The sequence below is a fragment of the Podarcis bocagei genome (assembly GCF_964188305.1).
Source record: "Podarcis bocagei genome assembly, chromosome: 6".
Classification (NCBI taxonomy): Eukaryota; Metazoa; Chordata; class Lepidosauria; order Squamata; family Lacertidae; genus Podarcis; species Podarcis bocagei.
This window is the reverse complement of record NC_138130.1, coordinates 28,703,657-28,717,118: the sequence shown is the minus strand read 5'-3', so window position 1 is coordinate 28,717,118 and position 13,462 is coordinate 28,703,657. Positions and strand designations below refer to the sequence as shown.

At 45.1% G+C, this 13,462-nt stretch overlaps 2 protein-coding genes across 16 annotated transcripts in view; both read left to right on the top strand.

Annotated features, from left to right (window-relative positions):
• LIMS1 (LIM zinc finger domain containing 1) overlaps positions 1 to 7,951 on the top strand; it is an 82,789-nt gene extending 74,838 nt beyond the window's left edge. For 4 of the 7 annotated variants that reach the window (XR_014009200.1, XR_014009201.1, XR_014009202.1 and 1 more), the window contains exons 8-11: positions 2,847 to 2,895; positions 3,936 to 4,011; positions 4,514 to 4,714; positions 6,228 to 7,951. Coding sequence is in view for 3 of the 7 variants with exons in the window: in XM_081198543.1 (XP_081054669.1) it covers positions 2,847 to 2,895; positions 3,936 to 4,011; positions 6,228 to 6,342 (240 nt within the window). In the remaining 4 variants the exon portion in view is untranslated. The remainder of the gene's footprint in view (positions 1 to 2,846; positions 2,896 to 3,935; positions 4,012 to 4,513; positions 4,715 to 6,227) is intronic. The other 3 variants (XM_081198543.1, XM_081198542.1, XM_081198541.1) reach the window with 1 other exon arrangement.
• A 4,247-nt stretch (positions 7,952 to 12,198) lies between these two features.
• Positions 12,199 to 13,462, top strand: part of RGPD4 (RANBP2 like and GRIP domain containing 4) — a 37,438-nt gene continuing 36,174 nt past the window's right edge. For 8 of the 9 annotated variants that reach the window (XM_081198197.1, XM_081198196.1, XM_081198195.1 and 5 more), the window contains exon 1: positions 12,199 to 12,488. In XM_081198197.1, the coding sequence (XP_081054323.1) occupies positions 12,414 to 12,488 (75 nt within the window). In that variant the 5' untranslated portion in view covers positions 12,199 to 12,413. The remainder of the gene's footprint in view (positions 12,489 to 13,462) is intronic. The other variant, XM_081198198.1, reaches the window with a different exon arrangement.

The window sequence follows — 13,462 nt, the reverse complement described above, 5'->3', positions numbered from 1 at the left end:
ACGCTTAGCTGGAATGAAATATTCAACGCAGCAATAGAGAAATTAAAATAATTATTTATTTGTCAGACAAATAAATGAGAGGCACAGTGGTATATGGTTACCAAGCTCTGGCCTGGCTCCTGCCATTATGGCCAGCCCTTATATTCCCTTAATCCAGCCCCCTTTGCTCCTCCTGTGGCTGCCTCTGTCCAATCAGCCTGGTTGAATTTCCTATTGGCTGATTGCTAGAACCAATCACAAAAAGATACACCCATATCCTCCTGTCCTTATATGGAGGACAAAGAGCTATATATTGTTACATCTATAAATGACAAATAAGTAGTAATATATCTTACATGTGTCTCAACAAGGAATCTTAATTACCAGCTCACCTCTTGCCCTCCCTGCCCTATTGCCTTCTAAAACAAATGGTTAATCTTAAATTTTTATCTTAAACATATGTCAAGGATCTTGAGTTTCACATCAACATTGAAAGATATCCTTCATTTGAAGGTTTCTAAACAAATGTCTGACAGCCATATATCAGGACAGCATTTGATGGCGTCTTCTTGTCTGGCAAGAGGCTGGGCTCAATGGCCCCTGTAGTCTATTCCAACTCTAGGACTCTATGATTCTATGAAATAAGAATCTAACATCTAAATTTGTTACTTTCTAAATCCTTTGCATAGTTACATTTAAGCCAATATATTTAAGCTAATATATTTCATACATTATCATAGGTAACCTTAGCTTCTCAAAGTAGAAAGGAAGGAACTCAGTAAAAAAAAACAGTTTTTAAAGAAACCTCTTCAGTTACATTCCCCCCCCCTTCAGCCTCCTTTCCAGCCTCAAAATAAAATAGGAAGAAGCTTCTTTTTCCCCAGCCAAGCCAGTTGCCTTTTCTCTCAGTTTAAGAAAGAAACAGTTTTAAAAAGACTTCCCAAAAAAAGCCTCTCTTTCTCTGTCAGCTAGATGCTTCTCCCCATTTGCCTCTGGCCTTAGAAAATACAGCTCAAGGTTTAAGAGAGGCCCATGGTATCATTTTACTATTTGCCCATTCCTAATTATATTTATCTCTGCCTTTGTTATCTTCTGTAACATGTAGGGTCAATGTCCTGCTCTTAGTCTGTATTTTCAGCTTTTACGACTTTGAGAATTGTTTTCTGCTATCAATCAAAAAGGGGCCCCTTGTCTTAGGAGAATGGCCAAGGTTTTCTCTGCCTGGCATGAAACATTTGAAAATCTTTTAGGCTCTCTCTAATATACAAGTCCTGATCAAACATTAATAAAATGCAGGCTTATGCCTGATGCCTCATGTTAACTCTGAAACTTCGCTTCGTCTACATTTGTTGTCTCGTAGCAAGTGCTGGTATGTGTCAAACCATGTAGATTTGACATTCAATGGATATACAGCATTTTATGAGGTAAAAAAAAATTTGAACAACAATTTGCTTGTAAAGCTTCTAATTCCATGATAGCCTACCTTTAATAGGCAAACTTTTAGATTGGAGTATCTCCCCCTTTGTTTTATTGGTTCTTCAGCTCAAAAACACATTTGGAGACCTGGTTTGAATTTGAAGTTGGGAAACTATATTGCACATTTGCAATATTTTGCAGTGTGGCAATCCAATCTGTGAATTCAAATGTGTGTGTGTGTGTGTTTATTTCAGCTTTCATTACACATAGAAATCATTTTTTTTCTGTTTAATTACCGTATTAGAAGAATCATTTAAAATATGGACTAAAATATTCAGAATATAGTCATTTCTTTCTTTCAGCTTGTTTAAAACTTTCCCATCTGGTGTTTTGTGTGTGTGTGTGTGTGTGTGTGTGTGTGTGTGTGTTTATCGTGTTCGTAGGTCCTATTGATCCTTTCACATTTCCAGTGATCTCTAATAAATTATTACTGAGTCGTTGAAGTTTAAAGACTCCTTCCCCTATTAATAGCTTTTTGTGTGTGCGCTTGTTTTTAACAGCTGCCACCGTACACATGTGGAGTAGTGCATGAGAACCTATTGTGAAATCCTAGACTGTGCATTGTGCTCACTTTAAACTGGGCACTGTTTAAGAGTGCACCGCCAAGTGGTCACTTGGAGTTATAGCTCAGACCACACACTACATGCAGAAGGTGTCAGGTCCAACCTTTGGCGTCTCCAGATCAGGCTCGGAAAGACGTCTGTCTTGTTGGAGAGCCAGTCAGTATAGCAGACAGCACTGAGCTGGAGGTCTGACTTGCTGTAAAACAGCTTCTTGTATTCCTAGCTCAGTTGGCAGAGCAGGAGGCTCTTAATCTCAAGGTCATGGGTTCAAGCCCCAAGATGGTCAAAAAGATCATGCATTGCAGGGGGTTTGACCAAATGACCCTCGTGGTCCCTTCCAACTCTACAGTTCTGTTTCTGCATCTGAATGTGTTGGCTCCAGTTCCTGGCCCCCTTCTTCCCTAGCTCCCCTGGGGGTTGAGGGATCCTGTTGAATGGGACGGGCTATGACACAAGGGCCCAAGAGGAGCCCCAAATATCTGGTAGAGGGGGAAATGGGGATTTCACCTTAGACTCCTGTACCTTAGATTCCTCCTTAGACTCCACTTCACTCATCAGGGTCCCTCAAGGGAGCATTTGGGGGGGGCTGCAGGAGGGAGGAGGAAAGTCACCATTAAATTCATATTTCTCTCAATCCAAACTGGTGTGTGTAGCTACTTTTTTAAGCAAATCAACTCATAATTACTTAAGAGATTTCCCCTCCCTCTTTTTAATCTGTTCTGCTAATGAGAAAGCATATGTTTTTAATATGTCCCAACTTCTGATTTTCATTTTCTAAAGTTCTATGAATACTTGCATAACTATGGAATATTTTTCCCATTTCCACAGCTCTTTGGTGATGTTTGCTTCCACTGTAATCGTGTGATTGAAGGAGATGGTGAGTCTCTGTGCAGATGCACTTGTGTCTTCATTTCAGGGTGTGTGTTTTTAAATAAAAAAAGTAAATAAAACCCACTTAATACAAGTGATTTAAGAAGGGAGAAGCACACAGCAGGATAACAGTTGAAGTTGAGTTCAAAATAAAATACTCAAAATGCACATGAAATACTCATGATGCTAAGCAGGAGCCTGAAATATTATTTCATGAAACTGTTTAGGCATTGATAGTGGGTTTTCAAGTCAGCTTATAGTCAAAAAACAGCAATCACAAAATATAGTGAGGCAAATGAAAGTGGACTTGATTTGAAAGTTCTCAGAGAGAGAGAGAGAGAGAGAGAGAGAGAGATTTATTATTAAATTTCTTATACTGCCCTTCATCCAAAGCTCACGGGTAGTTTACAATTTAGCAACACAAAAATACATACCATAATAACAAACAAAAACAGTTTGTGGTTTAGACCACAGAGCCACCCACATCCCTATTGTGTAAATAATACGCAGTTTCAAACAACATAATAGTGATTTCAAAGACTTTGTGTAACTCTCTTAAACATTGCTGTGGAATATATATATATATATATATGGACACGGTGGCTCTGACCACTGAGCCTCTTGGGCTTGCTGGTCAGAAGGTCAGTGGTTCGAATCCCCATGACGGGGTGAGCTCCCATTGCTCTGTCCCAACTCCTGCCAACCTAGCAGTTCGAAAGCACGCCAGTGCTGGTAGATAAATAGGTACCACTGTGGCGGGAAGGTAAATGCCATTTCCGCGCACTCTGGTTTCCATCACAGTGTCCCGTTGTACCAGAAGCAGTTTAGTCATGCTGGCCACATGACCCAGAAAGCTGTCTGCAGACAAACGCCGGTTCCCGTGGCCTGAAAGCGAGATGAGTGCCACAACCCCATAGTTGCCTTCAACTGGATTAACTGTCCTGGTCTCCTTTACCTTTTTTACCCTACCTGCCATGGAATTCCAATAAATATCATCTACTCTGCCACTGGCAAACAGACGGCTAATCCTGTCATTTCTCTTCTCAGTTGTGTCGGCATTGAACAAGGCATGGTGCGTGAACTGCTTCGCGTGCTCTACTTGCAACACTAAGTTAACACTCAAGTAAGTTTATCAGATGTTCATGATAATACATGAAGCGGTGGTGTGGCCACGTTTGTACATGATGTCAAACCATGGTTGGTTAAGCGCCACAGCATGGCTTGTTTCTGCAGGTTAACACACCCTGGATAACTGTTTGCTGCCGGCGATGTTGCTGAACTCCCATCACATCCCTGAACATTGGCTATGTTAGCTGGGCCTGATGGGAACGGGAGCACAGGGTTCCTTCATTGTAGCACACATGAGGTGTGCTTTTTGTCTTTTGGGAGTTGCCCTTAGAGACTTCGGCTGTGTGTGGAAATGGGGAAGCCCTTGATGGTTTCTCACACCTGCATTGATGAATCCATTAAGGATGCAGCCTCTGCCAAGTGACAGCGACACTTTCCTATTAGTATATATACTACTTTAACTCTGTTTCCTGCTGAATTCTCCTTGATTTTGCTTCACCTGTATCTTGATTCTATCCTGTTCTCTCCTCCGTTCCTTCTTTTCCCCACCCGTGAAGGGACAAGTTTGTTGAAATCGATCTCAAACCTGTCTGCAAACACTGTTACGAGAGAATGCCAGAAGAATTTAAGAGGAGGCTCGCCAAACGGGAGCGAGAAGCAAAGGATAAAGACAAACACAAAAAGAAAAAGCCTGTCTGCCTGTAAACATGCTTTGTTCCTACCTCCCAGCAACTGCGCTCCTTCCTTTCTTCCTTTCGGTCAGTTTTAGGGAGGTCTCTTCTTTTTAGCTTTCAGGGGCAAGAAACCTTTTGCTGCCCCTTGTCTTCTGGGCAGTTTTCGAAGGGGTGCATATCAGTGGTGGGTGGCCCAAGAGGCAAAAGTAGGTGGGACTATGAATGTCTACTTTACTTTTCTACAACAGGTGTGGTCCTCTGATGAGCACCACACAAAAGGGCAACTTCGTTCTGAGTAATTGGACTAATTTACATGCAAGTCCTTTGTCCCCAAAACACATATGGAGCTCTCTAGGTGACATACGCTTCTAGCTCTGATGTTTGTTTTGTATTTGCGTCTATTAGAACATCGCTATTGAGGCTGAGGTGAGAGGCAACTTGAACATATCTATCCCAAGGCATTTGAAAATATTTATCCCAAGGAAGTTCCCTGGGAACAAAGATAGTGGGTGGTAGTCAACAAAGTTTTTTACTTAGAGTAGACCTCTGGAAAGTAATGGACCTAACTCAGGACTTGCCGATCAGAAGGTTTGCGGTTCGAATCCCAGCGACGGGGTGAGCTCCCGTTGCTCGGTTCCTGCTCCTGCCAACCTAGCAGTTCAAAAGCACATCAAGGTGCAAGTAGATAAATAGGTACCGCTCCAGCGGGAAGGTAAACGGTGTTCCCCTGCCCTGCTCTGGTTTGCCAGAAGCAGCTTAGTCATGCTGGCTACATGACCCGGAAGCTGTACGCCAGCTCCCTTGGCCAATAAAGCGAGATGAGCGCCGCAATCCCAGAGTCGGCCATGACTGGACCTAATGGTCAGGGGTCCCTTTACCTTTACCACCCTGTGCACCCACAGAGCAAAGTTTTGCCACCCCTTTCATAGGATACTGTTAGACCAAGGAACTTCTTGCAGAAGCACCTCTACAATGTGTACACCAAGACTGGAAAAGAGTCTTCCGTCTTTGTGACCAGCTCTGAAAATGATAAGAAATAATGGCAATCTGTGGATTCAAGGTTTCCCAACATTTTAAATGGATTCATAATAATGATTTTATTTTTAAAAAAACACGTTTCATCCTTAAGAGTGACTTTAGGTGTGCATTTTGGGGCTCAGAGCCATAACCTTTACAAACAACATAACATGTCTGACTTTAAAAAAAATAAATTTAAAAATCACTTTTTAAAGACACCATCTGTGTGAATGCAGCAGAGCACTATTGTGAGGTGGCGATCACTCTTTTTGTCTGCACTTCTTTCTTTATGGGGGGGAGCATGACACCCAGAAGCATAAACTAATAAAGATATGTGTAAAACCGCCCTAAGACACCCACTTTCCCCTCAGATGTGGGAATTTACATTATGATTCCTTAGATGACTAGTACAAATCCTTGACTTTATAAAATTGTAAAAAAAAAGTAGTAGTAAAAATAGTGTAACCTATACTCAGTTTGGGTTGGTGGTAATTTATATATAAAATTAGTTTCCAGCAAAACCTATGAAAATGTTATTATTTGCATTAAGGCTTTGTTCTTTCCCCACTACCCTTTTTAGAAACAAGTTTGTGGAATTTGATATGAAGCCTGTCTGCAAGAAGTGCTATGAGAAGTTCCCACTGGAGCTCAAGAAGAGACTGAAGAAATTGGCTGAGACGTTGGGAAGAAAGTGAGGTCCTCCTCTCCAGATCTCATCTTGCTGTGCAAAGTTTAGGAAGTGCTATTACAGACTTATTTTTGTTGAGTGTATGAAACCCAAGTGCAAAAAAAAGGAGAGTATTCCTCTGCATGACTAGCTTCATATTAAAATGTTTGCCTCGCTACCTTGACAGTATACCTCTAAAAACTCTTTACATGTTATGTAACCTCATATCCAACCATTTAAATTCTGAATTTTACACGTATATAAATTTGTAGATATATACATTGTATATTTGCTTAGTAAGGGGCAACTGAAAAAGGTCCCAGTCGGTGCTGAATAGCCTAATTTAACATATCTAGCAGATCGCCTCACCAAATAGACCAAACCTCATTTTACACTAAACTCCGGCATAGTTTGTTTTGCCATGCAAGCGAAGCACATGGTTCAAGCAAATACCCTGAGGCTGCAATTCTATACAGACTTACCCAGGAGTATGCACCATTGAATTATGTGGGACTTCTGAGTAGACATATGTAGGACTGCACAGCTAAACCCCAACAAGAGTGTTTGGCTGGCTTGTGGCAGTAGAATTGAATTGCTTCCGACACATAGACATTCTGTGTAGACATTCTACATAGACATTCTACCAATGTTCTTGTGGCATAAGTGAGGGATTAGAGGATTCTAGCTGATGAAGTACCTTTTCCTTTGCTGTGAGCCCTGATATACATTAAAAATTATGAGCCTAATGCACACACTTCATGTTTTTGAGGCAAGGAGTTATTGTTGCTTGAAGTCTGTTTGCGAACTAATGAGAAATGACATTCACATTTGCTGTTGCCCTGAGGAAAGCTTTAAAAAACAAAACGAACTAGCATTCTCAGCCTTAGAAGTCCATATTCTGCCAGGAAGCCTTGTTGATCATGCCTGCTAACTTACCAGAAAGAACTCTAAATATCCAAGACTGCTGTCTTAGATCCACTCATCTGGAAGTAAGCCCTAGTGAACTGAGTGGGTCTTACTTTTGAGTAGACGCATCTAGAATTGCATTGTAAATTACAGAGATTCCATTCTTCACAGCTCCTTGGATGTGAACCATAACAAAGCCTATACAACAAATGCTTTGTTCGGAGATTAATAGCGTTTGTAATTAATTGGTGTGAGCAGAGTCTTGGCTGTAGTTCTCAACGAGCTACAGAAAGACAACTCTGGAATGCATCATTTGAAGACTGCAGCTCAGAGCTGGAAACGGCAGCATAATAGTTCTATATCGCAAGAAATATGTCTACTTGAATTTTGTGGAATCCTTCTATGTAACAGAAATGCTTTTGTATTTCATTTCCTTGTTGTGCCTTATTCTGCCATACTTAAGCAATATTAGTCAAAATATGTACCCTTTGTATACTGTTATTTTGTATTTTTATGCAGAAAATATATGCCCAGTATTTGAAAAGGTTAAGCATTTTTAAGATTTGGTTTTTTTCTAATGATGGAAGATGCTTGAGTTTTTCAAAAACACATTTTCCGACTCAGCTTAGTTATTTTAAAAGAGTATCTGAGATAGAAATCTGAAAGCATCCCGGTTCCAACTGAATGCCTGTTGTGCCACCAGGTCAATAAAATACACTAACTACTTGCAATTTCTAGCTTCTATGCTATGCTGTGCCTCTGGCACACCTCCCTGCATCCCATTGCCACAGTGTCCATTAGCCCCAGCAGCATAAATAGCTGCAACTGCACACCTGCCAGAGCCCAGGTATCCTTACCAGCACTGGTTAGGAGGAGCAAAGCCTATATAAAGAAAAGGAAGGTCAAGTCCACAGCTCCTGAGGATTGCAGCCTTCTTGGAACAAAGGTTTGAGGTCCCCCTTGGGAGAAAAGGATTCCATCCGTGTGGGGCAGCCTGTGAGCATTTTGGTGCCACAGTCCCAGGGATACTGGAGTACCGTATTTTTCGCCCCATAGGACGCACTTTTTCCCCTCCAAAAATGAAAGGGAAATGTGTGTGCGTCCTATGGGGCGAATGCAGGCTTTCGCTGAAGCCTGGAGAGCGAGAGGCATTGGTGCGCACCGACCCCTCTCGCTCTCCAGGCTTCAGGAAGCTATCCGCAAGCCTTGCAAGCCCGGCAGGAGTTCCCGCGGGCTCACAAGGCTTGCGGGCAGCAGCCCGAATCACGGGGCGCCCTCCGGAGGGCTGCCTGTGCTTCGGGCGAGTGTCCGCAAGGACTTGGGGCGGCAGCCGCGGCTGGGGGGGGAATAAATTTTTTTTATTCATTCCCCCCCCCCAAAAAAACGAGGTGCGTCCTATGGGCCTGTGCGCCCTATAGGACGAAAAATACAGTATGTCTGCTATTTTTCTGCTTTTTTGTTTGTAAGTTTATCTTCTTCCCTCCTTGGCTAAGTAAACATCGGAAACTGTTCCATGGGCATAGGCTCTGAGACAACACTCCCACTCCTGTTTCCTTGGTAGGATTGCCCTGCCTGTTAGAAAAATCATATTTGGTAGAGAAAAGTACATTGTCAATAAACCAGGTCACACATGCTGTGGAATTAACAGGTTTGGTGGAACCCTGTTTTTGACCCATTTACAAAAAAGACATCTTTTTTTAAAAAAAAACCATCGTATTCTCTTATCTCACACCCCATTCCTATTGGTAACAGATGTGACCAGGTCTTTTTGTCACCTTGTAGCTCAGCCTGAAAGTGGACCCTAGAACTTCACCCTTCTATACATGCCCCGAACTCTTCCTGGAATAAGGAGAGAACTGACTTCCCACAAATCCGCCTTTGCCTTCCAGTAACTTAGTCACATTTCTTATCAGCATACTTTCAAAACCAACCAAAATATGTTACTGTTTCACTATCTACTGTGTTGCCTGATTATGTTCTTCTCTGATTAGGACTGTTTTTGTCATCCTTATCGTCGGTCCAGCTGCCAAGGACTCACACCAGCTGCCCTTTACTTCTGTGAAAGACGAAATCCGCTTGCACAAAGCTGGACCTTTTCATTGCTGTCATCTATTTGATTATATCACGGCTGTTCTAGTTGCTGAATTCAGTGGTTCCTTAGTTCCCTGTTATTCATTCAAATGTTTTTTTAAAAACACTTCCATATAAAATACCACAAGGCAGTGCGCAACCTAAAAACAGTGTTACAGCAAAAACAATAGAAATGTCAAACACATCAGTAAAAGCTGGTTGGCAAAGAATCTCGGGTTTGAAAGGGAATAATAACAGTTTTTAGAAGACATCTAGAAACCAGCAGGGGTGACTCCTGCTGAATCGCTATTGGCCAGCAGGGCCTGCCACACTAAAAGCTCAGTCCCTGGTAATGGCCAGCTGAACCGGGGGGCATGTGGAAGCACTAAAGGGCATTAAATATTAAAAACAGGGCTGCCTTCAGATGTCTTTTAAAGACAGGATAGCTGCTTATTTCCTTCACATCTGAAGGGAGGGTGCCCACCAGCGAGAAGACCCTCTGTCTGGTTCCCTGTAACCTCACTTCTTGCAATGAGGGAACCGCCAGAAGGCCCTCGGCGTTGGATCTCAGGTCCGGGCAGAACGATGGGGTGGAGACACTCCTTCAGGTATACAGGACCAAGACCGTTTAGGGCTTTAAAGACCAGCACCAACACTTTGAATTGTGCTTGGAAACGTACTGGGAGCCAATGCAGATCTCTTAGGACCGGTGTTATGTGGTCCCGGCGGCCACTCCCAGTCACCAGTCTAGCTGCCGCATTTTGGATTAATTGCAGTTTCCGGGTCACCTTCAAAGGTAGCCCCACGTAAATTGCATTGCAGTAGTCCAAGCGGGAGATAACTAGAGCATGCACCACTCTGGCGAGACAGTCTGCGGGCAGGTAGGGTCTTAGCCTGCGTACCAGGTGGAGCTGGTAGACAGTCACCCTGGACACAGAATTAACCTGTGCCTCCATGGACAGCTGTGAGTCCAAAATGACTCCCAGGCTGCGCACCTGGTCCTTCAGGGGCATAGTTACCCCATTCAGGACCAGGGAATCCCCCACACCCACCTGCCCCCTGTCCCCCAAAAACAGTACTTCTGTCTTGTCAGGATTCAACCTCAATCTGTTAGCCGCCATCCATCTTCCAACCGCCTCCAGGCACTCCCACAGGACCTTCACCACCTTCACTAGTTCTGATTTAAAGGAGAGGTAGAGCTGGGTGTCATCTGCATACTGATGACCACCCAGCCCAAACCCCTCTGAATTTACACAAGAACCATGAACCTGGCCGGATAGCAAATACGGCTCTCCCAGCGGCAGAGTAACATGGTACTAAGAGCTTGCTCCTGTGAACAGTCTGGCTGCTACGTTACGCGCTAGTTGCACCTTCTGGACCAGATGCAAGGAAAGCCCCACATAAAATGTGTTACAGTCATCGGGTCTTGAGGTTTCCAGTGTGGTCAGGCTCTCCTGGCCCAGGAAGCTGGTATACCAGCTGAAGCTGATAGAAGGTGCTCCTAGCCAGAGAGGTCACTTGGGCCTCTTGGCGACAAAGATGGATGAAGAAGTACCCCCAAGCTCTTCCTTCAGAGGGAATGTGATCCTGTCGAGAACAGGCAACATGCTGGAATCGCCCACCCACAAGGCCTCCATCTTTCTAGGATTCAAGGTCAGCTGGTTGGCTTGCATCTGGCTCAGCGACCTAAGGCTTGCACAGCCACTCCTGACAGATGTTGTAGAGATACTGAAGAGAACTCATGAGGGGTGAGCCTCTCTCATTGTCTATATGGAACAGGGTGTATGGGATGGATTCCATATGTGTTGGAACCAGGATGCACAACAGATGTAAGAGAAGAGGTGTATGAGCCAGTGCCCATTCCTCACCTGGGGAGAGTTGTGTGCAGTGCCAGATTTACGTATAAGCTAAACAAGCTATAGCTTAGGGCCCCACTCTTGGGGACCCCCAAAAAAACTAAAGAAAAAAACCTGGATGTACATTTCCAAAATATAAGATAAAAAACAAATAAAATAAAACCCACATACAGCAACAGTGTTTTGTGTTGTGTAGGCTCCTATGATGTAAGTCATGGGCCCCGCCTGCTAGCGTGCTCCCTAAAATATCACTGGTTTGCTCCTTTCTATATATAGGGTGCCTACATTCTGCATAGACTGGTTGCACAGCAACATAGCATGCAGCTGCAGAGCAGCACAGTTGAATGTAGGTCAAGCTGTTGTACCTGTTATTTAATATTAAAGAGTGCTTGTAGACTGATGATCAGGCAGCATAGACTAAAGGCATGAGCATATTCAATACAAAAAATCGACAATTTGTTGTTGACAAAGGATAAAAAAGTAAAGGGACCCCTGACCATTAGGTCCAGTCGTGATAGCTGGACATATAAAGGGCCCCATTACCTTCAGTAGCTTAGGGCCTCGTCAAACCTAAATCCGGCCCTGGCTGTGCGCACAGGGGGGAGTTTGTCTTGCTCCATGCATCTTAGAATCATAGCATTGTAGAGCTGGAAGGGATCCCGAGGGTCATCTAGCCGAACCCCCTGCAACGCAGGAACTCTGCTAAAGGTGGCCATTCAACCTCTCTTTTAAAAAAAACCTCCAGTGAAGGAGAGAGTCCGCCTCCTTTTGTTGCAGCCCGTTTTCAGGAAGATTCCCACGCGCGCTGGTTGCCCGACCACAGCTGTGCTTGATTACCCTGCATTTCGCCCCTCTCATCTATTAGTAGCTCTCTGTCTACAGCGGCGGCGGGGGTGGGGTGGGGTAGAGATATTCCGCCCGCCACGCGCTGAGGTGGGATCACTCTCTCACTTTTCCTATCTCTACGAAGCGAAACTGAGCGTTCATTCCCCAGTGCGCAGCTCTAGGGTTGACAGGACGTCACTTCCGATTTCTCCCTCTCCCCACCCCCACGCTATTTCCGTCGCGAGGCCGCCGACGCCACAGCGGCGGCTGTTCCCTCTGCGCGAGCCGGCGCGTCGGCTAGCACGTCATTCCTCCTCGAGCGGCGTCGCCTCCTCCTCGGACCGGCGCAGGCTTTGGGCTCCGCGCTCTCGCCCTCCCTCTTCGAGCCAGGGGAAGGAGCCTGAGGGGCCCGTTGGCGGCCGGCCCTCTTTCGCCCGCCACCATGTTGAGGCGCAGCAGGGCGGAAGTGGACCGTTATGTCTCCTCGCTGCAGGCCTCGGCCTCTTCGCCCAGGGAGGTGAGGAGCCTTCGTTTCGTTTCCCTTCCTTCCCCTTCCCCCCCTCAAACCGATTTTGAGGGGAGTTCAGAGGCGGCCCGCCATTGGTCCCCTTGGCTGTTTGTTTTGAGGCTCTCCTCCAATGACTGGACGCGAGCCGGCGTCGGTTAAGGAGGGGAGGGAGTTAGTTTGGATTGGCAGCCGCCTCTCGGGGTTCGAAGGAGGGGGGGCTGGCCGGTTGGGATTAGGGCAGCGCCTGCTCGCGCGTTGGGCCTCCTGTTCCCTGGCTCCAGTGTAACAGAGGAGCATGTGGGATTGTGCCATGATGATTCTAAGGGGGCGGGGCTGTGCTAGGTGATGCAGCTTCAGGAGTGGGGGCCTGATGGGGGGGGGGGGTCCACCTTCCAGCCAAAGGGCCTTTCCTTCAAAGCAGCCTCCTGAGGGCTCCACGCCAGCGTCTGGTGGGGCCAGATGCAAAAGTGGGCAGGGCATCTTCTGTCTGGGCGTAGTCAAAGGGGGCGTGTTCAGCTCAAATCAAGTATGAATCGAAAGCGGAGGCAGTAGTACAGTTCCCTGTTTTATGTTTGCTTTGTAACACAAAAAAACTCTAATAAGAACTATTTTTTTAAAAAAGTAAATCAATAAAAATACTTAAATGAGGTTTTGCCCCCTGGCAACATAAACGCTGCCCCTTGTAATATAAATCCTGCCTATGTCCATGTTCTAACTAACAAAGTTACATCCCAGTCATGCAAAAGTAAGGGGTTTCTGTACCCTGTTAAACACACAAACACACACACACCCCTCAGCCCTCCTAGGCAAACAAGATGTAAGAGTAGAGTTGAAGGGCCTATTTCTGCCAGGGGAAAGCACTCAAGTGGCTTGGGAAGGGGTGTGGCCTGGGATGGTCCTGAGTGCCTAGGAGCGTTTGGTGCCTGGGTCTTGGGTCCCCTACCCTCGCATTACTGCACAAATTCTGATGAAGAAAAACCAGT